Genomic DNA, 25,756 nt, shown 5'->3' with positions numbered 1-25,756 from the left:
TCAAGTTGGCAAGTTAAATTTCAAGTTGGTAACATCTGATTTCACATCTTTGGAAAAGTGACCAATGAAATTTTTGCCTGTGTCACTCTGTTCTTTCTTCTCTTATCTCCTGATACTCCTGTAACTGCATCAGGGCTTTCTTTACCTTACCAGTATTTTTATTTCTTTTTATTACAACAAGGACACAGATAGTTGGCATGCTTGCCCATGGAGCAGGGGTTGGAACAGACAATCTTTAAGGTTCTCTTCCAACCAAAACTATTTTTGAGCCATTATTTGGGGTATTTTTAAACAGGTATAACACACAGAACCCATGTTTCTTTCTGAAATCGAAAATTTTGGCTCAAAGCTGAACGTATGAACATAGATGTTACAAAACAAACAAAAAAATAAAAGTGGGTCATTTCCAGTCAAATCTGAAGGGAGCAGAGTACACTCAGAAGCCTTTTCACTGATTGATTTAATGCCGAAGTGGACAGAGAGGTGCAAAGCCCCAGCTCTTTCCATGGCAACTCTAAGGCATGCCACATATGTTTCTGTAGAGCAGAAGCAGCAGCTAGGCTGTAATGCACAACCATGCACAATTTTCAGGTTTTTCCCCTCTAAAAAAACTTCTAAAACCTGTCTTTCACTCAATACATCTCCCTGAACTGCATATTCCTGAAGATATACCCTGAAGCTCACATCAAGCTCTTTTTTGGCTATCCCTGACTTACTCATCAATTTTAACTGCTGCTGTCCAATGGCCAACTGATATTTAATTTCTGTTCTTTGTATTTTGCCTGTCACATCCCATATTTGCACCTCTTCCATTCCTTTTATGTCTGTCTCATAATACTCCCTTCAATCATGAATTATTCAAACCACTTTTTTTCTTGGTATTTTTCTCATCAGAACTTACACATAGCTCTTGTCCTCTAGACTTGCTTTTTACCCTTCAATTGCTCTATTTTCCCAATTCTCCACATGTTCATTCATTCCTTGCTCTCTTCCATATTCTTCCCTACTGCTTTTCTACATCTATCAAGGCAATCCCATAGGCATTCTTGCAACATAATAATTTCCATGGTCTGTGAACAATGAAGAGGTGTTTACCACAGAAAGCATCACATAGAAAACTTTGCCCACTTCCTAGGAATAAAAAATTTTGTCTTAGGATGCTTAGTTCTTGCTATTGTATCTAATTTAGCAATGTATAACACAAATAGTTATGAGCCAGGCATCTTCTCCAGTATGATATAGAGAGCGATCAAATTGAACATAATCATGTTTATTACAAATAAATCCCACCTAAATTATATGAAATCACTGATATTTTACAGTTCTGCACAAATGAAAATCAGCTTTTTTAGCTCATTAGTTAAGCCAAGTTTTACCAACCAGCCACTGGAGTTGGAGGGCTGAAACTCTGATTTGTAGGTGTGATTCAGTTCTTCCCAAAAAGCTCTCCACTACAATAGCTCACAAACTGGAATTTAAATAATCACTTGTGAATCGTGCATGTCTAGCTCAATCCAATTTCTCATGGAACAGCAAATGTTAATAAAATTAATCTGAAATTAATTTGTGTATCTTCACTGTCATGTATTAGAGACTTTGTTCATTCCTGTGCCCATGAGAATACAGGGTGGCTGAATTACAGATATTCTCCTATATAGGGTAATGTATTGAAGGAGATTAATATTGTCAGGCAGACTAATCTAAGAAGCTAGCATTTGTGATAAAAGTACCTCTTTGGGAGTGGGGAGGAAGAGGGAAGGAATGCTGAAAAAAATCCAGCAATTAAAACTACAGTGAAACTGGGCAACTGCTGCCTGTATGATGACATACAAGAACCTTAGCTCATGATTTTTAAAAAATCTGCCCGTTAGGGATATCCACATAGCAATTATCTGGATTTTCTGCAGGTTGTGAGAGCTTAAACACAAACTCATTTTGACCAGTTAATTCAGAACTTTAGCAGTCATTACCCTGATCTCTTTTTTTACAGCATGTTCTCCAAGAGATCTTTTCTTCAATTTTTGCATGTGTAGTAGCAGGAGAAGGTCTACAATCACTATTCAGATATCCAAAAACTACTGTTCCAAATGTTGCCTAAATACCCGCAAGCACCCAGGAAAACCCAGCTGAAATACTGAATTGTAATTTTAAAGCTGGATTAACCTTAGAGTGTAACTCTTAAATCTGAGATTTAAAGTCACTTTCCATCTTCCAGAAGTAGTCAGCCCTGTATTCACATTCCCAGTCAGGCACCACAGGCAACCAGAGAGCTTCAAAAGGTGACAGTTCCAAGGAGAAAAGGCTGTCCCTAATTTTTTTTAGAGAAAATATTGGAAGGATCATTCAGAAAGACAACTGAAATTTTTGATGTGACAAACTTTCACTGCCAGGGCAATGACTGCACAGCGCTGAAAGGAGATTCAGGACAAATGTGCACCCAGGAGGAACCAACAAGGCTTTCTGGAAGACTTAATGCCTCCTCCATAAAATTACCAGACAATTAAATCCTTTCTCCCTCTCTAATTGCCTTCCTGTTTTTCCCAAAGAAACTGGAAGCACTTCCTGCAGTTTTCCTTCTCTTCTGGAATATTTTCTCCTTTTTGTTTCAATGGTCTCCAAATTTTGCCATCTCCTGGGCAGTCCCTCCATTCAAACAACCCCTTCTGTCACGGGCCTCACAACTACTTTTTTCTACCTTCAACAATTTTCTCAGCCACAAAGAAAACGTTTGTCCCCATTAACTTGGTAAGGTTACAGCTTGGTAAAACACAACAAAAGTCAGGTAAAGAAAAAAAGACAGGTAAAAGTCTCTGAGGTGCTGCACCCAGAATATCCAAAATACAGGAGAGAGCAGTGAGGGATGTCAAAGGTTCCACACATGCAAAATAAAAGAACCAGGAACAGAATATCCAGAGTTTCCCTCTCGTGGCTGCTCAAAAAACAGTTGTTGGCCTGGAAATCACATTACAACTAAATTACACATAAATGCAGACAGCTGACACTTTTAAGATCAAGCAGCTTCTATTTGCTTGGAAAATCAGGATGTAGCTGCTAAATTTAGATTGCAGCCACAACCTTTAACACAACACGTTAAAGTTGTCCTCTTAAAATAAAGATCAGAGCCTTGAAGAGAAGTAGTTTTTGCAGGGAACAACCTACGACAAAAGCTGGTGATATTTTCACTACTGATACAAAGAACACAGTACCATTAATAAAGAGCAGGAATGGAATAACATCCTTATATAAAAGAGCATTCCCTTCCAAACAAATCCACAGCACACCAGCAAAGCAACGAGTACAAACAAGCATTTTGTAACTTCAGTCAACAGGCAGCTCTGAATTCATGCCTGAATGCTCAGTGCAGATCACCAAGCCCTCAGGAGAAGATCACTGAACATCACACAGAAGGAAAACACATCTGGTGTTTTCCAAGTCCTGCTTGCAGACATTTCTTATGCAGTGAACCAACAAGGAGGAATTGCATTCCACAGCACCTTCTCATGCAGCTGCTCCATCCCTCTTGGTGTGTAGGGTCTACAAAGTTGCTTAAAAAATATGCTACAAAATGTGCTTTAAAAAATATGCTACAAATACACGTAAAAAAATATGCTACAAAACCTCTTACGTGCTGCTAAAGTTTAGCTTTTAGAGGAAAAAGGCAGCATCAGAAACCTCCAGTGGAATTGCTCTCCATTTGTGACCAGCCCAGTGCCTCCACACCTCCTGCACTGTCACATTTTCTGAAAAATCTCTTTGCCCAGGATTTCTTCTCCTGGGAAGCCTCAGGAAAAAAGGAAAACAATAATTAACTGATTTGCTTCTCCTGTGTTTTGCTGCTTTGGAATGTGTTGGAGATTGTTTACCCACAGGTGATTGTTTCATTGGTTTCATGTGAATTGTTTTGACTCTTTGGCCAATCAGGGCCAAGCTGTGTCGGGACTCTGGAAAGAGTCGCGAGTTTTTGTTATTATCTTTTTAGCCTTCTGTCTGTGTCCTTTCTGTATTCTTTAGCATAGTTTAGTATTCTTTAATATAATATGATATAATAATATAATAAATTAGCCTTCTGAGAAACATGGAGTCACATTCATCATTCCTTCCTCCCGACAGGTGACCTCACAAATCCAAGATTGCATCTTCCCAGTTCTCCCTACCTGGCCCCTCCAACATCCTGCTGGAGCTCCCAGGCTGAGCTGAGAGGATGACTCAGCTGCAGTGACATTAAATCCTGATGATGAAGGCTCCTGCCTCTGACAGGGCTGGACCCCTGCCTCCCCAGGCACACGTGTGCAGCCAGCAGGAGAGCCCAGGTGTGGCCCCACAGAACCTTTTGGGAGCTCTGAGTGCAACCATTCACTCTTTTTTTTTTTTTTTTATTATGTTGTTTCTGGAAATCTGCATTTAGTAAGTCATAAAAAAGATCCCTTCCCTTATTTCTATCTTGAGAAAGGATCCTAATTGGCTAGAGCCAGTCATAAAAATTTAACCGTGTTTCTGAAAACACGAGTGCCAAAGGGTAATGCATCTCTAATGGTTGCCAGTGGAATAAATAGCAGTTCTGACGTCAGAACTTTGTTACACTCCAATAACTGGCTCATTTGGGGTTTCAGGTACAGCAAGTTACATGTCAGTTTTAAATAAAGTTATAAAAATAGAACGCACAGTGAACCATATTGCCACTATGCAGCCTGGAACTACATGATTTGTGTCTAATAAAATATTAACAAAGGTGACAGAGGGTATAAAAATAGTATTTTCTACCTCATAATATCCTATTACTTAGATTTGAGAGGGCAAAATGAGGCAGATACAATTTTTCTTTTGTTTTTCAAAACATATGGCCGAAACCAGAGTAAGCAATTTTGAGTGAAAGTGACATGTAAAAAGTATTTATAGTACCTTTACCCAGAAGACAGCATAGTAAAACCCAAGTTGTAAAAAATCTGCATCTGAGTCCTGCTTGAATAAACACATTAAGCAGCAAAGTAGCTTTGTCTTTTCATTCTTTCTGCAGTGCAGCAATTAAACAAATTACCCTTTCGTTGTGTACAAGATGACAGCCTGGGCTGTGGCTGTACAAATAAGAGTTTAATGGTTCAGGGATTCAGCCACCCAGCTGATGGACAAAGCTGTGGTGCATGGATGGAGCTGAATATTTCAGTTTAGGAACTTGAACACACAGTGCTTAACACTTGGATTTAGGGGCATGGTGGAGCTGGCAGTGCTGGGTTAACAGTGGCACTTACAGGTCTTTTCCAACCTAAGTAATCCTATAATCCTTTACACAAAAAACAAGAAAAGTTTTAAATGTGCCAACATGGCTGCACTCACAGGGAAGGAAAGGACAATACTCTTAGGGTAACACAGAAAGCTAGAAACAAGTTTGAAGAAATCACATTAACTCCAGAGCAGTGTAGGAATAGGGACAATTGTCATTTTTGACCTGTAGGCTCTCCAAGGTTCAGCTCAAGGATATTGAGACATTTGTACCACTCCATACAGCCTCCAAAGCAAAGGGAATTCAAGGAGCCCCCAGCACTGCAGATCAGAGATCACACACATGAAATCCCATCCTTGTAAAACACAAGAACCAGAACATCCAAAAAGTTGTAAAAGGCTGCTGAAACACTCACAAATTACCTACACTGACCTAATCTTTGGGCAGGAAAGATTTAATAATTATAGGAGCCTGTAAAAGAATGGGAGCAAAGTGTGGCACCAACTGCAACAATCTGCATTTGTAATCAAATTATGTAAGTATCAGAGTAGGAAATCTAAGATAAAAATTTTGGAGTGAGAAAGGAAATTTTGCCACAAGTCTTCTTCTTCAAAAAAAAACAAGATTTGCCTCCATATAATTGAATGCAGTCAAGTAACCTGGAGGGGAGTCTGGCAAAAAAAAAAAAATATAAAAAATCCCCTTGTGTCACATAGAACAAAACTTGGTCTCTTTCAAAGGCACTAGCTATCATTACTTAAAGGTTTACTAAATATTTGCTCTGATTTGAAAGGATCACAAGGTTTAAAAGAAAGAGAGACCAGAACAAACTCTACCCTTTAGTCAGAAACCTTCAATAGGTCATAGAAACTGATGTGCTCTTCTAGTCCTGAAATATTTGAAATATTAAGTGCCTTCCTGCTGTAATGGCAATCTTCAGAGTGAATCTTAGAAGTAAGAGAAAAAAAGAAAACAAAAATTACAGAATACTGACATCCATTTGAGTGGATGTTCTTGAGCAAAAGCAATGCAGTAACATTTGATAAATTTAATAATTTTTGCATTAAATATAAAGAGAAAGGTTCAGGTATTACATAAAATTACCAACAAAAAATCTTTATTTGAATTGGTTCTTTGTATTCCTTACAAGAAAGCAATTTTTTATAGTATTAAGTGCAACCAGTAATACTTATTTTTGCTTCTACAATTTATTTTCTTTGTTCATCAGCATCAACTGCACCACAAGCTCCTGCTGCTTATTGTCCTGGTCAACTTTAAGCCCATAGGTGACTTGTTAGCAAACGATTTGGAAATAAAAGGTGACACAAAGGCCATGTAAATCCTTATTAATTATTAACTCAAACTCCAAACCACCTGCAGTACCTCCTAAAGTTGATTATGGGGCAGAAAGACATCAGAAAGCCAAAATAAAAAGAACATTCTGGTTCTAGTTAAAGGGTGCACAGTTCTTTTTCATACAAACTCTTATTGAAATTGTCATTCAATCAAGATTAAAATATTCCAAGATGAAAATGCTTTGGATATGTGTGTTAAAATTGTAACAAGCTGTGACTGGGTTGAGCATTGCAGATGAACTGTGTTGACTTAGGGTATGAGTTAAACCAGTAAATGATAATTCCCTTTTCTATTTAAATCATTTAACTCTAGAATAAAGTCCAATATAAGTATGGAATCCCTCTTAGTTCAGGTGAGAGCAGAGCCCAAGACCATGTGCTGCTTTCAGAGAGGGGCTCCACCTCCCCATGCAGAAATGCTTGCTAAGAAACCCTGAACCACAACTCTTTTTTCCCAGACTTTATCACAGACAATACAGAAACAAAGTTCTAAGATGCCATTCATTCCCTGCTTGACTTTTACACAGGAACCTTCCAAAAATCCTTCCAGTGATTCAAAGGAAAAAAAATCTTATTTAAACATTATAATCTTCTTTGAAAAAATGACTTTGAACCTATCATCAAGTTGCTTATTATTTACAGTACAGGTTTTGCTTTTCATTGGTTTGTCTTTGGTTTTTTTTTGGTTTTTTTTTTTTTTTTTTCTTTAGAAGGCATATTCAAACAGCTTCAAGTCAGCCATAATTATTAGAGGGTTTGCCATCATTTATATTCACAATACAAACAATATTTTTAAAAGAAATAGAAGCTAAGTCCAACTTCATCTCTGACAAGGATCATGCTCTCTGATGAATTTAAACAAAGCTGTCAGTGACACAACTGACTGAAATTCATCTTAAGAGATCATTTTTGAAATTCATCTTAAGAGATCATGTGTTATGCAAGTTACGTTTCTCCTCTGCAGCATCTTTCAAAGACAAACAAATAAGTAGACAAGTTCTATTTCTCAAAAGCACTTGAAACTTTACAATACTAAGAGTATCAGAAACAATATTCATATTACAACTTAAAAATAGAATTGAACACTTCATGAAATGAATAGTAAGGAAGTGCTAAGCCAGGTTGACACAAGATAAGAGGGAACACTTGTAGTAAACAACACAACACCAAAAATAAGGAGTTGGTAAAAACTTTCTGGTTTTAGAAACAAGTGTTCCACAAAAATTTGACACCTCAGGTGTCACAGCTCCTGACACGGCCTCAAACAGATTTTGGAGGAATAACAGTGAAGGGTGCATCAACAGATTCTTTTTCATGGAACCAATACAAGAGTCTAATAATACTTTTGACCATTGATCCTGGACACAGGGACACCCTGCAATCCAAGTCTTGAGGCAAAACTGCAGAACTGGTGATGGTAGCAGAGGGGACAACAAACTAGAAACCACAGGATCCAGGATGTGAAAAATGCGTATATTATGATTGGCTTTTCGCAAATATTAAAATGAATGTTATATGTGTTGTGTTAGAAAGTTATGGTGTATTAATTCTCTTAAGTAGTGTGTTAAATATGGTTTTAGGCTATAACATAATGTTAAAATAGAAACTATGCTACGTAAGATACTTTTTTAAAGAAAGGACTTAAACGATAGCAGGCACGGGACACCTCTCACTCTTTCAGAGAAGAGAATTTATTGCTCCATTATCAGAAGAAATGAACTTCTTCCTGCCTTGCTCAGCCATGAAGAGCTGTCAGGATTCAGAGGAAGAAGTTGGCACTGACCAGACGGAATCCTGTGTTTGAATGGAATTTATGCATCATGTATGAGGTGTATGAATATGCAACAGGCTGGTTTTTTTAAAGGTTAATTCTTTGTTAATGGGTGTCCTTTTTTAGACTCATGCTGCCCAGAAAAAGGTACCCAGATCATCCGTAATTCTTTGTTTCTATTGTCTCACATTGTCCTAATCCAAATTGTCCAAATTATCATTACTCTAATTGTATCACTATTTTTATAACCATTTTATTACTATTGAACTTTTTAAAATTTAAAAAAAAAAAGTTTTGCACACAGGAGACCTCAGCCTTTTGAGGGAATAGGTAAACAGGAGGCCCTTCCTGGCATGAGAAGGAGCTCAGGAGAACAGGTCAAAGCCCAGGAACAATTCCTGCCATGTGCAAGGGAATCCATAGGAACCCACACCCATATGAAAACAAAAAGATGCCAGCTTGGTTAAACAGAGAAATGCTGACTCTGTCAAAGAGAACAGGGCCAAGAGGAAGAAGCAGGGTGAAATACTTTCAGAGAAATCCTGAGCTGGACTTAAGAATACTTTTAATTTTTAAGATTGGATTTAAGAATCAGTCTGAAGGAGAAACTGCAAATGGACATACCATGAAGATCTCGAAGAATGGCACAGACGACCCAGGAATTAACTTCACTAAAAAGGCCGAGGCAATTAAAGCTTTGGCTGAGTATTTCCTGGCAAAATGTGCCCACTGTCCGTGCCCAGGAGGGAAATGTGCAGCACCACAGCACAGGAGCACCAGTGAGTGTCACACAGAGCAGCTGGACACGGACACCAGGCCAGAGCATGTCAGGAGAGCTGGCTCATGTCACAGCTCTGCCAGCTTTTGGGCAAATCCCTGATAACTCCGACAAAGCCAGCGCCATCCTAACTTCAAAAAAGCATCAAGAAGGATTTCCCAGGGAATCACAGGCTGGCAGAGCTGCCTTCATCATCACACACTGCATGAAAACTATTACCCAGAACTCGAAGAGCAAGATGAGAACAAGCAATACAGGAATAAATGAGGTTTATCCAGGAGTGTTTTACTGTAAATAAATCTAACAGGCAATATAGAAATAAATGAGGTTGATCCAGGAGTGTTTTACCTTAAATAAATCTAAGACAAAGTACCTGCCTCTGTAGGTAGCAGATAAACAGTATATTTAATTCAATTTTAACACATTTCCTCTATTACCTTGGTAGGCAATGTTAGAGCCACAAAATATGGGCAAAAATCTGGATTCAAGGACTGTTGGTGCATTGGATCAAGGTGTGACTTGCACCTCAAAATCTCACAGGAGGAGAGAGTTTCCTTCCAGAGACAAAAACCCGCCTGAACAATCCAATTTTGAGTTGACAACTCAAAAGCAAGATTCAGTAATTAAAGGGTTTACACTGCCTCTCTGAATATAGAATTAATGCATAAACATTTTTATGTACCATAATTTTATTACATATTTATCTATTTCTATGAAATTTGCAACACGAAATCATTGAGAAGCTTCCAGATTGGCATCCAAATATGGACATTTCTTCCTATAGTAATGGAGATAGGGGAAAACAAGATTTTTAGTTCTGCACACTTCTATTTTTCAATGTTTAATATCTTATTAATTATGATAATTAAAAATGGAAAAATATTCCTTTGAAAGCAAGAAATTCCCCTGATTATACAATGACATTCAGTTCTTGTTTTGAGTCATGAAGTCATTGCACAAAAGGAGTATTGAATTTTAAATTTTTAAAATTCAATAACATTTTTTATTCACAGTTCTTGCTACGACAGATCTGAATTTATAATAAACTAGTATCTCAACTAAAGAGCTATGAAAAAAGACATCAAATTAACATCAAAAGCCTACAGAGATTTCTTTTTCAGTCCATTTTTTTAATCTGAAAAATATCCAAGGAAATACAACTCAAGGTTTCCTCCAGACCGTTTTGGTGCCCTGTCCATCAAGTATGTCACCATGCAAGACAAAGAAACAGATGAGACCAAGAAAACCAAGGTCTGCTGCTCTATTCTGCTAAATGCCCCAATTTTCTGTCACCAGAATAACTCAAGAGGTCTCATCCACTTTGTTCTACACAACAAATATTACAACCAGCTCAAAGCCTGGTTTTATGCCTGGTCATGTCATCTCTTCATTATTACCAGCCATTTTAGCTAATATCTAGTTAACCTATTTGTAAGTTTAGTCTTTTTTAATCTTATTTTTAATCTTATTTTTAAACTATTTGAAAGTTTTTAAAGTCTATTTAAAATCTATTTGAAAATAACCCCAATGGGTTATTTTGAAGGCAAAAGAGAAAGCTATTTTGATTATGCATTTTATTTTGGGAAATCTAAATATTTTTCAAGGCATGGTATGCTTTCCAAACAGGCAGAAATAAGATGATTTGAACCACACAAGTCATACCACAACCACATATACCACAAAAATCCTACCTTAAGCGTACTGTAAAAGTAAACATATTTGTGGGGTTCCCCCTCATTACCATGAAAATTACCATGATAATAATTTCATTACCACACTAGCATTAACCTTTGTACTCAACCTTTTCTTAGCTGCTGGTATTGACACATATACCAGATTAACCTGAAGGACATAAATTCCTGCATAAGAAAATTTCACTTACATACCCAGATTTTGTTAGCTTGAAGTAAGAAGTTGCTCTTTATACTCTCAGAGCAGTATCCAAGATGGTCAGCTCACTGTGAGTGAAATAAGATCTCTTGCAGCATGAAATTTAACAAAGTGACACCACTGATTATTCAAAATGTTCACACAACATTCAATATTCACACATTTTTGGTCCTGCTATTTGGAAAAGTAACAAACTACACATTCAATTCTGCCATGACACATAATTTTTACTTATCTATAGAAAATTAATTTTACTTATTTAAATTTAGAACACCAAAACATACTAGCATAATTTCATGCATCACCAGATTTTGGCTTAAACACTACTGAATGCCAGAAGGTATTTAATTTTAATATTGTACTCACTGGGTGCTAACATCCACCTAAAAGCAGAATGCAGAAGGGGTTGAATCCACTCACACATCTCTCCAACCTCAGTCCAGGCTGCAGTGCAAGGAACCAAAACTTAGCCTAATATACTCAGGTGAAAGAGATTTTAAATATTTCAATTGCAGTAGCCTCTAACATCTTGTACCACAGTGACACTGACAGAATAAACAGCATCAATAACACAGATTGTTTGTGCTGGTGAGATTTGACACCCCTATTATTCCTTACAAATCTCTCTGTGTCAACACCACTCAGTCAATATTGGTCTCAAACATTTGCACCATTCAGTGGTGGCAAGGCCACAGGAAGCTTCCATTCCAAATTGCTGATTTTGGAATTTTACACCAAAAATCTTTTGAATTTCACACAGAATTTCTTTTGAATTCTACACAGAAATGTCTTTTGAATTTCACACGGAATTTCTTTTGAATTTCACACGGAATTTCTTCTGAATTCTACACAGAAATTTCTTTTGAATTCTACACGGAAATTTCTTTCAAATTTTACACAGAATTTCTTTCAAATTTTACACAGAATTTCTTTCAAATCTCTCTACAAAAATCTTTGCTTCTTGATCAAGCTAAGCTGATGTATTTTTCAGGCAGCCAAATACAAAGCAGCAATTAAGTGCCCGATTTTACTTTCAGCCCTTTCAATATTCTGTACAATACTTGGCACAGCTGAGTCACGAAGACTAGAAACACATCAAAATGCAAATTATGTTTATTATCATGACAAGGAAAAACCAGAATTATGTAGTCAAAGTAATTCATTTTTATGGTCTGTGTCACCTATATGCATTATCCTAATGCTTCTAAGAATAATAGTATCTGAAGCCCAATGACTCAATCAGAAAAATAATCTGAATTTCTCTGTACATTTTTATATTTCATAGTTAAGTGTGAAGCTCAGTTCTGATACAGAAATCTGTTTACAAATATTTTCATTTAGTTACTTGTTTTCCTTTTCATCAAAGTAGAAGAAATAAGATTATGAATCAGAGACTATCAGCTTTTTTCTTGGGTTAATTTAGCCACTTAGTAAATCATATGTTTATCTTAAATACCAGCATGACTTGACCTTCTCTCAGTAAGTGACAAGCATCTTTTTGTCCACACATTTATATAATTTCTATAATTTCCACCTTCACAGGAAACTGCTGCTGTCTTCCATCCTCAGTGATTATCATCTATCTACTGATGAAACCAACTTTTGTCTGTATTGTTTGATACAAGGAGGAGTATTTTAATTCAGTTTATGTCGTCTTGATTTGTGCAGAGTGCTTTAATGCCTCCCACTGTCAGTGTGAGCAAAAATAAGCTAAATATGCAGCCTGGTACAAAATTGCTAAGAAATATGAAAATAGTATTTCCTTATCTAGACAAAAAGATCTGTAGACAACCAGCCACAAAAACCTCCTGATTGGAAATTATTGCCTTCCTCTCTGCCTTCCCATCAGAAAGAGTTTTGCTGGTATGAAAAACTGAATTTTAGAAAACATGAAAGCAGCACTGTGTCAGCGTCCTTTATGAAACAAGGATTATTTTCATAAAAATCAAACTGTAAACCCTTGTTACTGTAATGAAAATAAACCCAGAACTCAACTGTTCATCTGGAAAAAAAAATGCTTCAGCTGTTTATACGATATTTCTAAATATTTTTGAAACATACATTATAAAGCGTTAATAATTAGAATTTAAGTTCTAATAATTAGAATTTAAGAATTTTAGTAATGAGATAGCTACAAAAGCAGTATGAAAGTTCTTAAGTCATCCAAACACCTATATGAAACTTTATCATCAAAACCAAGGAGGAAAATTGGCTGAAAGAAAAAGCTGATGTCTCCTTTACAGATCAAAAAAATGCAAAGATTATTTCAGTATGGTAACTATTTACTTGATGGGTATTGAAAACACTTCTTCCTCTTAGAAAAAAAAAAATCTACAACCCAAATTAAGCCTCAGAGAACTGTTCTTAGAAATACTCTTAGTTTAAAAGCTGTAGCAGTAAGCTCTAAAGATTTCCTGAGCACTTTCATACCACACTGATAGAGATGACTTAAAGAATGAGAAAATCATGATCATGTCTGAAACTACCACTGGTTAAAGCAACACTTGATACTGCAGTCCATCAAGCTGAGATAACAGGCCCTTAAAAATAAATTAAGGATCTGGACATTTGTAGCAAAAGGAACTCAAATTACTCACATTCAGCTCCGTCTCCCTAACCAAGACACAGAGGGGTTTGCACTTGTTTGAAATTATTTCTGAGGCTTTTACCCCTCTCTTGTGGCCACAGCTCTCTTCACAGAGAGCAGCAGGCACAACTTCCCAAGGACTTCTCCTGGAGAAGCACAGAGAGAAGAAAACAATTCCCATCTCTATTCAATGCTCCTGTTGTTTGGCACATGTGGAAGGTGTTATGGAGATTGTTCACAAAGTGATTTGTCAACTGGATTCTGCTGAGGGTTGTTTGGATTCCTTGGCCAATTGGGTCAAAGCTGTGTCCTGGCTGTCTCAGTCAGTCTTGGGTTTTTCTCTAGTATCTCTTTTAACAAAGTGTCTCTTTAGTAATTTAATATAGTATTACTGTAATATAATATATATTAATAAAGCAATTGTATATAATATATATAATAAAATTATCATAAAATTATACACAATACAATATAATATATATTTTATATAGATAATATTTATATATGAATATATAATAGTATATATTAAAAATGAATACAATGTTATATAATAATATACGTAATTTTACATGTATAAGTTATAAATATATAATGAATATAATATTATATATAATATAAAATATTATATATAATATATAAATATACAATATTTTTATATATAAATATATATGTATATATAAAATAAAGTATAATGTATTCTTATAAAGCCTTATGGAGGGAAACACAAAAAAAAGGTGGAAAAAGCTACCATTTTCATTGCCTTCCCCAAGAAAAGCCCTGGGAGAGAGAATTATGTCTCTCTCTCTCTTCAGAGATTGTGAATACCACATTCTCTATCACTTACACAATGGTTCTGTCATTCTGTAAGGGTTAGAACCCTAAATACTGAGAATTTTGAGCTTTCGGTGCTGAGTGGCACAAACTCAGAAGAGGACATTACGTTTAACCTAAAGCTACAAAGGAGGTTTCCAAAGTTGGTTAGTTGCACTAGGATTAAGGGTTGTAGTTGGTTAGAAGTGGATAATGTCACAAAGTAAAAAACTTAAAGTTTAGGGCTTTAGAATATAGTAATAAATATGAAGCAAAATAGATGTTTTAAAACAGAAACAAATTATTCTTCTTTACTTTCTTCTTCCTTCTTCTTCATAAGTTTTAAATAATATTTTATAATTTAAAAAGCCTGCATTGCAGGCTTCAAATAATCAATTAAGTTTTAAAAAATTAAGTATAATTTCTTAAATAATTTAACTTTAAAAAACCTTGTAACAAAAAGTAATTAACCATTTTATACCTTACTAATGAAAAAACTGCAGAACTCACTGCTGTAGAACTGTAACACTAAGAAAAACAATAAACACCTAAATCTGAAAACAAAGTATGATCTCATACTTTCAATCCTAACCCCAACAAAAATAAAAGAAGAAACCCAACAAATAAAAACCACACATGTAAGGAGTTAGCATTTCAGAGTACTCCTAGAAAAACAAACTGTGATGGAAGAAATCCAACTCATCCTCATGAGTGTTTCTTTGTTTCCTGATCTCCACCTGTGCTCTAAAAGGTGCAGCCTCTCCAGCCAGACAGGAATGGAGCTGCCTGACCTGTCCCTCCATTGTTGGAGGACATCTAAAGCTCTCCAGGATAATCCAGGTCCATGAGCAGATGGATCACACTGATGGGGCTGATGTGTGAGGCTGGACCAGACCACATCTTGAGCTCTCTCCTGTGGGAATGGTTTTGGGATTGTGGCACAGTTTGGGAATGGCACTCCCCAGTTTGGTGCTCCAAACCATCCACTGCTGGCTTATGCTGCAGGTTTCAGCTTTTCTATTTTCAGATTCTGTGCTGCTTTAGTGTGTGGGTCTGGGCTTCACATTCAGGGATGGTGAGCTCTGTGCACAGAGCAGGGAGACAAAACAATTCCTGCTCCAGCTGGGCACCAAGGACAAATGATCCCAATCTCAGCCCCAGAGCACAAACACCGTGGGCTGCAGAGAGAAAAACAAGCAGGGTGGGACTGCCTGGGCTAAAGCTGGAATGGGACAATGAACTGCAAGGTGCAAATGGAGCAGAACTGATCCCAGGGAGAGAGCCCGGGAGCGCTCGTGCATTTTGGGGCCATTTTGGGTCATCTTGGGTGCAGCCCTGGCTGGGCTCTGGTGCTGCCCAAGGTGGATCCATGGAGGAGATGCTTTGAATCAATCCCTGCTTTATTCTGTAGCTCTGTCCTGCCCCTGCAGCCTCCCCAAGGCATCACTGCCACCCCCTGTCCCTGCAGCAGGAGGAAAAGGAGAACTGGAGGCACAGCAGATGAAGATCACAGGCTGGGCTGAGAACAATTTACTGGAAGCAGCAAATTAAATAAGAAAATGAGCAGCACTGGCAGCAATCCCAGTATCAGGGTGCACAGGAGAGGTGAACGATTCACACACAGGCGTTTGTGACCATGTGGAACTCCACGGGCTCCCCAGCACCCACCCACACCTGGAGGAGACCCCTCCCCTCCCCACCCTGCCCAGGATGCTGGGGAATCACATCCAGGTCCTGGCCATGCCCCTCCTGGCAGCTGCCAAAGTTAACCTGGCTGGAACCAGGATATATTGCAAGAGAAAATAAACCAAAACTGATAAATGTCAGTTACCTATAAAAATAAACCTCACTTGATGTAAAACCTATCTCTTCTAAGATTTTTCTACCAAAAATAATATGATTAAGCAGCTTATTCAAAAGCACTCAGATCAAAATGATATTATGTTTTGGTACAGAAATGTGTTTGGTTTCCTACTCAAATGTTTTGGGAAACAAAATAGAAGCCAGTAAAGTAATATTTTAATGTTAATGGCATTTGAGGGTCTTTTAACTACCCTCAATTGACTTTTTCCACTTCATATTTAAGGTAGCTCGCTTCTCTTTTTTGCCTGCATTTGGGAGACAGCCAGATGTTGACATACATAGAGAATTCTTTAGAAAGAAATAACCAGATAACTATTTAAGTTTACTTATATGTAGTCAAGGCACCATTATAATGAATATGCCTTGATTGCAATTAGTTGTATTCCTTATGCAACTACAGTTAAAAGCTAAATAAAAATAATACATAGTAAGAGAAGCACCAATGTATAATACTCAGCTGCGACTCATAAGCACATAAAAAAAGTTTATCAAAATTAAAAAAACCCTGTTTTTTCTAGAACTGGAAAAAAAAAAATCTATTTTCCCCAGAGCATACAATGCCCAGCTGATCTATCACTTCTTCCCTGCAAACTCTGTATAATTCTGAAAGCAAAATCCACAAGCCCGCCCACACCTCAAAATCACTTTACCTTAAAAAATGGCATTTAAATTTTATGATGAATTCTATACTATTTATCCATACTTTTGGGGCACAATTTCTCATTCTGCTCAGAGAATTACAAAGCACACATTTTTTTCCCCTCTGCACGAGTTCCTCATACTTAAAAATTTTCCATGCTGTTGGTTAATGGCCAGATTTCAGCCACCTCTCCAGCCTCTTTCAGCAGGCATGAAAGGGTTTATTTGGAATATCTGGTACTACTGCCTGAGTTTTATCTTCTTCTCCTGCATCCTCAGCAGCAATTCCCAAGTTGGTGGCTTCCCCAGAAAGCACGTCAAAGGATTCCCACCCACACACTGAATATCTAACAGACCCTGACCCATTTTTGCCTTATTAAAGCAGCACTACATGTTTTAAAAAAAAATAAAAATAATAAGCAGCAATCCCAAATGAACGTGAGAGCTGCAGCTGGAATTCCTCTGCCCTCTTCAGATTTCAGCTCTGACAAAACCACTAGCAAAAAACAGAGGCACATTTAAAGTGCAAACATCAAACGTATTTTTCCTCAGTTTTCTCCTCCAGTGACTTATTACTCCAGCTGTCTTTCAGTTAAATACATGGAGGATTTCATTTATGAGTTCTGAATATAGAAAAACCCCTTAATTTAGCCACATTTATCTGCTGTTGCCACAATACCTTTGGGTTTATTTCGCATAATCACAGAAATAAATGCTGAGGTTGGAGGGAGCTCTGGAGACCACCCAGTCCAGCTGCCCTGCCCAGACAGGCTCACCTGCAGCAGGTGTGTACACAAGTTCCTCCTCCTGTCCAGGTGGCACTCGCTGTGCTTTAGTTTATGGCCATCAGCAAACCAAGCCACACAGTGAGTAACCATGGGAATTATGTGATTTCACTAAGATTACTGCCATCTAACCAGAATAACCAATAACACACGCAGCATTCTGCTTTAAGCAGGGAAAAAAAAGGCAACAGAAAACTCAGCTGAAGCATGACTGTCAGTTTGCCCATTGCATTCACAGCTTCAGCCAGTGAGAATCAGATTTTACTGGTGATGGGTACACAAGAGCCTCTTCCCCAGCTTGGTGCTGTCATCTCCAAAGCACAGGAGCCACTTGAGCAAGTCAAACAAGCTCTCCCCAAACAGGAGTGCCACAAAGAGGAGGTGGAGAACTGTCTGGAAAGTGGAGGATGTTTCCAGCCCTGTGCTGCAGTTTTTCAGTGTGGTACATGCAGGGCAGTGCCTCTCTCAGAGGGACAGCCCCACATTTCTCTCAGACTGCCACTGCCATTCCTAAGGTAGCACAACTATTTCTGTGGCTCCCTGGTGAGCCAGGCTGCTCTTTCACCTGAGAACAGACCTGACCACACACAGATGTCGCCTGGATCAACTCCCCAAGCTTTTGATGCCCATATGGATTTGAACTGAACTGATGCAAGGTTTGTTTCTAACACAGTGCAGAAAATAGACAATAAAATCCCATAATGTTAGACCGACTATCTTTTAACAAATATTGAAAAATATCCATTTATTAAAGCTCCATATCTCAGAAATAAATCCCTTATACTCAACTAATTTGTAAGCAAGCACCAGCTTTACCTGTTTATAAATTATATCCTTATGCCTCCTTTCTCCTCTTAATTTGACAATGATTTATGCAACTGACTTCCCAGAGAAAGCAAGTTTATAGTTAGCACAAATAGAACATTGTTGTGCCATAAATTCTAACACAAACCACTATAAGAAAAGACAGTATTTACCTTATGAACAAGGACTCACCTGTTCTTTCCAATAGGAAGGACAGAAAATGAGGGAAAAACACCAGAGCAAAGAAGAATATGGCTTATATTATGATATCCAGGTGACATGCAGTCATCTTTCAATGATCAAGACTTTTCACCAAGAACACCATGTTATTTAAGGATCCATTTCATTCTAAGGATAACTTGTATCCACTAAGGTAGACACCAGCATCAAAAATTAGACCCAGACCTCCTTTGTCTATTAAACCATCATAAGTTACATCAACTGCTATGCAAAGTTCCTCTTTTCTAAGCAAGCAGAAAATTACTGGAGTCAATTATTGTCAGAAGAGCACCCAGCACTTGTCAAATGTCCTCATCTATCTGGAAAATGAACTTTTCACATCCAGGTTTGCATAGGGTACTTTGAGATAAACTTATACCGACTCAGAGGACTGTTCATTGTTGGTTTATGTTGTGGGAATGTTTCTAAAAGACTGGGTTTTTTTCCATGACACAAAGAACAGAAGACTTTACAACTCCCATGACACTTGGCAGAACATGTTTGCAGGCTTAGCTTAAAAGAAAATGGACTTTACTTGACAATACTCTCCACAGCATTCTGTCAAAAAGAGCATTCTCTGGAGAAATAACAGAGGGGAGAGGCATTCCACAAATTTGTAAATATACACTGCATGTCACTTCAGCCCAGAGAGAACTGCAAATTTAGAGAAATAGATGTAATCTCTAAGATGTAAGCCATCTTAGAGAGCAAGATGGCTAGAAAAGAAGCTGTGCTGTCCTGGCACATGTCTGCATTTCTCCCACTGGGTCTCTGTCCAACACACTTGAAAGGAATGCATAGTTTAGCCCTTTATCTTAGAAAAGCTGAGGAACACCTTCTGCATGGCTTAAATATTACTGCTGCCCCAGAACTCCTCTTTTTGTGGGAAACATGACGGAAGAACCAGGTGGTTTTTCATCTGCCTCTTCCAGATCTCTTCTCACTGGAAATATTTGCTTTTCTTCATTTTAAAGCTCATTTTGAAATAACGTTTTCAACCTGACAGTGAGTATTCTCTCCTTACTACCTCACCTAAATTTCTCAAGTCTTGGCTACTTCACATTATTTAATTTTGTATCTACACATTTTTACTACTGGTCAGATCTGAAAATGTCACTTTCTGAAAAGCTCACATTCAACTCCATATATTGCACACTTTTGCACCAATGCACTGATGTTCTGACTGGGTTCTTTCCTGAATTAAATAAAGGAGCAATAACTTTGCGTAACTAAAAAAGATGTGAAAATTTGCACTTAGCAATTGTTCATTTAGCAAATTCAGCACTCTTATTTAAAAAGAAAATTGAAGCATAAGCTATACACAGAAATTGTAGCTTATTAAATTGTTCCGTAGTTTCTCAAGCCAGTGGCAAAATACTTAGCAAAGCCAATACTGAATTACAATTATTTTGAGGGTTTTTAAAATTAAAATATTCATAATCCATATTTAAATGACCTAATTATTTTAAGACCTATTATTCCATCATTTTTGTGAAATTCATACCACCAAGATATGTTTTTGTGCTATTTGCAATCAGAACCATCTCAAGGCAAACAGAACACATGAATCTTTTTAAAACCTCTTTTTAAATATAAAATCAGCTACTTGATGCCTGCTTAAAATGAAACCCACAAAACACACGTCGAACTCCAAAACCCCAAGAAGCAGCTGCACGCTCTCATGAACAAATTGATTTGGATCATCTCCTATTCAACAGGGTGCACACAGCACAGAACACTATTCCACATCAAGACATTAAAACTATAAAATATATAATATATATTTTATATATATAATATATATGATGCTATATATTATATTTTATATACTACATTTTATTATATAATATATAAAAATAATATACATATTATATATTCAATACTATAATTATATTATAAAATTATGTTGTTTTGTGTTACGTGTTGTGTTATGATATGATATAATATATTGTATTAGATATTATATTATATAGTTGTAATATAAATATATAATACAGAATATATATAATATAATATATTAATATATATTTTATTATATAAAATATAAAAAATATATTTTAAATATAATATATATTATACCTGTATATAATATATAATATATATTATGACATAATATGTAATATAATATATACAATATACAATATATTATACAGTCTATTATATTGTATAATATATAATATATAATAATATATTATAATTATATTATATAATATATTGTATTGCATAATATATTTTCTATCATATATTATAATATATAAAAATATGTTAAATTACTGCTAAAACACCCAAGTACCAGCCTTATCCCAGCCATTTTTATAGGACAGGAGGAGATAACTCACGGGTAGGATGCTGCCAGCTGCTGGGCCATGCTGTAAGCTGTGGGGTCCCTGTCCAGGGCATACACTGTGATGTCTCTGGCTCTCTCCAGCAGAGCTGCTGTGTGACCTCCAGCTCCAAATGTCATGTCCAGGAAACGCTGGGGAGGGAAAACACAAACACTTTCACCTCAGAGCACTGACAAACTAATGGATGGTGCAGAACTTAAGTTTGAAAATCCCCCTCGTGGACTAGAGGAAAACATGCCGTTGTCTTTTTGGAAATGCTTCTTGTATTCTGACATCATTGCAATTCTGCAAAAAATAGTCTCTCACTGTAACAAAACTAAAAACAAAAAAGAAAACCAAACACCCACAGACAAATAAAAACACCAAAAAAACCCCCAACAAAACCAAAACAAACTAAACCAAAAAACCACCCCTCCAAAAAAAATACAAAATAAACCCCAAAAACACAACAACAAAAAAACCCCCAAACCTCTCACTGGAATTCTTTAGTCTAGGGAATACATACTAGCAAAAAGAAAAAAAAAGGATTTTTACTGTTTTTGTTTCATTGTATCTAAACCAAAGTACAAATGTCACTGCCTCTTTGCACCTTGGTATTGCCATAAATCTTTTCTCTCAGCCCTGATTGAACTGACCTCTGTTGTTGAGGGAAACTCAAGCTAGACCTGAAAAACAAATTCTCCATATACTTGAATATTAGATATCTGCATGGGGATTTTTTCCCACTTCTCAGATTATTTTTTTTATGTGAAACAGGTTTTGAAAACTACTTACCAGCTACAATCATATTTTGCAGAAATTGATATGAACTAAACTTATTCTCACAAATTATAGGGCCCAAGGGTAAAAGCAGGTTTTAAGCGAATTTTTTCAATCTAACTCTTCAAAGAACTAAGATTCAACCAAAAATTCCTTTGGATAAGAACAGAAATTTAAAGGCAATGAAGAAGAACTAAGAGTCAACCAGAAACTCCATTGGATAAGAACAGAAAATCAAAGGCAATGAAGACCCAAATATCCAGAACCATTTTTTAGAAAGCAAAGACTTCTATATCAAATTCCCCTCCCCAAAAAATAAATAAGACACTTATGAGACTAATAATCTAACTCTACTGTGCCTGAAACAATTATTTAACACAATTTCTTCATGCTATACTATCACATTTCCTAAGCTTATGTTCTAGAAGCAAAAATTTCCTACAATATTTTACAAACTTAATGAAGGAAACAAAATTTAGTGGGTGATCACCCAATATTAAGTTGCATCACTCATATGAAGAAATAAAGCACTGACCCATAATTTTTTGTAAACAGTATCTGTAAGACAAATCTGTGTTACAGAGAACACATCATCCATTCTAAACAATCTATTTAAGCATTCTGATTTATCTTCTGCCAAAAACAAAAGCATACTCCTTGAAACCAATTTATAAACACAAAACTGAAGCAGTTAAACAATGTGGTTGTTTCTTTAACTCAACTGAACATAAGAATTTAGCTAAATTTTAAATATACTTGCATATGCTAAAAACTCCAAGCATGTTCTCTATAAGTTCTCACATACCTGTAAGATTCAGAGAAGCTTTCTTATTAAAGACTCCCATCACTCTGGATTTTCTTTGCATTGTACTGTTACTTCTACTACACCCATAAAAATGCAACGCTGGCTATTGAGTGGGATATTAAACTAATTAGCTACTTTTTTATTATCTTCCTTCAATGTAAATGAATATAAAAATGTAATTTTTCACTCTGCATTTAGCTTAGCAAATTGTAAAAATGAACATGCATTTTAGAAAACTAAAATAAGAATCCTAAAAATAAACTAAAATAAAAATCCAAAGTAGCTAAATATCTGAAATACAAATTCTCCTAAATTACTTTTAAAATTTCCAGGGTACATATGTTATGCTTTGATTTCCACTCAAGTTATTTCCATTTAATCCTTACCAGAACTAATGTACATAAGCAATAAACCTCTAGCTTTTATATTCTAGTTCTGTAGGGAAATCCATTTAGAAAATCCCTTTAGAAATATGTGGAGGAGCAACAGAAAATTAAAACAAGCTTTTTTTTTTTTTTTTTTTTTTTTTTTTTTTTTTTTTTTGCATAAGATTAACCCACTCAGAAATGCACTAATGCACTCAAAAACTTAATCACAGGAGTCCCAAGTGTCATTTAGGATTACACTTATTGTGCAGCAACACATTACAATCAAAACCAACCTAAACTGCATCATAATTCCTCTTGGAAAAAAAAAAGTTTCATCAGCATGAGTCACATCTTCATAGTTGGGTTTGGTTGTTTTGTTTTCTTTAAAAAAAACAAACAAATGCTCTTGTTCTTTATCATAGCTAGAGAAAACTAGGATGAAAACTTTGAAAAAAATCACTATTTCCTAAAACAGACCTACAGTGTGGGCAGGAAGAGTCACGGAAGGGATAGGAAGTGTCAGAAGAGCTACTTCTATCTTTAAAATAAAATAGTTTGAAATAATAATTTTATTCCACTTAAACTCACTAGCAAATTGACTTTCCAGAAAATAGTCTTTTCCCACTAATATGTTTAACTACTAATTTATTTCTTGCATGCCTGCTTGTCATCTAAACATCTGACTCTTCTTTGGTCATCTCTACAAAGTACTGAACACATGTGATGCTTCTTTCACCACCACTCCTACGAAGTCCTTGGTTCCATTAGGTTTGAACAGCAGAACATGAAAAAATAAATTAGGGACCTTTTTGGCCAAGCTTCCAGACAATTTTGCTTTTTAAGCAACACGTAACACTGAGATTTTTATTTCCAGATGAATTTTTGAAGATGTTTACAAACAGGACAGGAATGCTGTGAATGTGCCTTGAGCTGTTTATTTTCCAGCATCAGTCTCATTCCATGGTGATGACAATGGGAAGATGCCAGCAGCTCACATCCCAGGCAGCAGACCAAGAACTTAATGCTACAACTCACTTCAGAAGTTTTTTTGACCAATCACACAAAGCAGAAGCACACTGACAGCAGTTCTATCCAACCACTATAAGCACACATACCTTTGGGTAAAACACTGCTTGCTTATTTCAAACACAATACCTGCACGTAAGCCTTAAAATACAATGCACAGAGTGCCATTATTAAGCTTAAAACTTCCTAATACCTTCTAAGATAAAATTTTCTGTAGCTTGGGGAGTTTTTCTAGGCAAGCATTAATACACAGACCATTGTTCTATTTGTCCTTGCTTTTGTCCTTGCTTTTCTACTTACATAATTTTTCTGCTGACCAATCTCATGGCTGCTGCTTAGCTCTAATCACAGTTCTGCTGTCTCTGAGGCCTGCCTTTTGCAGCTTTCCCCAAAAACCTCTGATTTTGTGGATTCCCACAATGTTCTAGTTCATTCAAGAATACTTATATTTTGTTTAACGGTCTTACCTTTCCTCACAGACATCTGCTTCTGCTTTCATTCATTTTCAATTTGATACACTTTAAGGTTGACAAGCCCTTTACACACCCTGCTTCTTAACAAACCACACAGCACATGCTGAAGATAAACCAAAAATAAACATTGGCAATGCAAGGTGGAGAAGAGAGAGGATGGGGTGGTTGTGCCATGGCACAGTGACAAACTCCCAGTATTGTGACAGCACTGGGAAGCTTCAGTGAGGAACACAAACTCACTGAATTCCCCTTTCTCAAAGAACCAACACACACCACACCAAACCTTTACGCAACACCAGCCATGGTCTTTAACCTGAGAGCACCAGATTTAATCTACATCCACTGTTGTCATCCTATTGCAAAAGTTCCATACCTCCTTGGTGATTTCTCATGGGCATCTCCTCACAGCACTGACTCCAACTCCCTTCACAGCACAGCCAACAAACTCCAGCTCCTTTCTCACCCAGTTACCCCACTCTCTCATAGCACTCATCCTCACTGGACACAGCTGTGGCCTGTTAAGGGCAGGCCTGTTCCTAATCTTTGGTAATTAGTACAGCTGCAACTCCTCAGGTGTAAGAGTTCCGCACTATCTTTATTTTCTTACATTCTATCCCTCCACAACCCACCTCCTCATAATCCAGCTGTTCCACTCAAAAGCTACACTCTGCATCTAGTATCTGAAAAAAAAAAAAACTATCACCTTAAGTTATCAAATAGAATGATTACGATATTAACATGACCATTTTGGAGCATTGGTCAGATTAGAAATTAATCACTGTAATATCCTGCTCCATAATACGCTTCTTACATATTCCTTCCATCTTTCACACCTGAAATAAAAGATGCATCATTTTTTCCTTCCTCTTTCTCTCTTGCCTACTAGTTTTTAATCAAATGAAATTAAATGACATTTTATCCTCCTGGTCCTACAAATACTGGGAAAGATTATTACATGAATTTCTCCTGCGGTGACTCACCATTCCATTGTTAAGTTATGATAGTCCCATCAGAGTCCCCATGGGAATTTCATAATCAGTTTGTGACTGCAGGTTTTAGAAAGCATTTGGCTCTTTCATGACACACAGAGAGCAACAAACTAAAATTTCACAGCTTTCATTTTCCAGCTAGCTCTACTACAGTTAGAGAGACACAAAGAGTTGGGGCTCACCAACTCATTTTGGTATACAAGACTTGGTACAGAAAAGCTCTCATAATAAAGACCTTTTAAGCATTTCATTTTACTATGACTGATTTGGAA

General features: G+C 36.6%; 1 protein-coding gene across 1 annotated transcript in view; it reads right to left on the bottom strand.

Moving 5' to 3' along the window:
- The window catches only part of METTL15 (methyltransferase like 15), an 81,271-nt gene that overhangs the window by 29,522 nt on the left and 25,993 nt on the right, over positions 1 to 25,756 (bottom strand). The window contains 1 exon segment of the mRNA XM_054283699.1: positions 21,059 to 21,195. Coding sequence (XP_054139674.1) covers positions 21,059 to 21,195 — 137 coding nt within the window.

The sequence above is a fragment of the Melozone crissalis genome, unplaced genomic scaffold (genome assembly GCF_028551555.1).
Source record: "Melozone crissalis strain CALT ecotype California unplaced genomic scaffold, PUWL_Pcris_2 ptg000038l_1, whole genome shotgun sequence".
In the NCBI taxonomy this organism is placed as follows: Eukaryota; Metazoa; Chordata; class Aves; order Passeriformes; family Passerellidae; genus Melozone; species Melozone crissalis.
The sequence above is the reverse complement of the archived record's forward strand: the minus strand, read 5'-3'. Positions and strand labels throughout refer to the sequence as shown.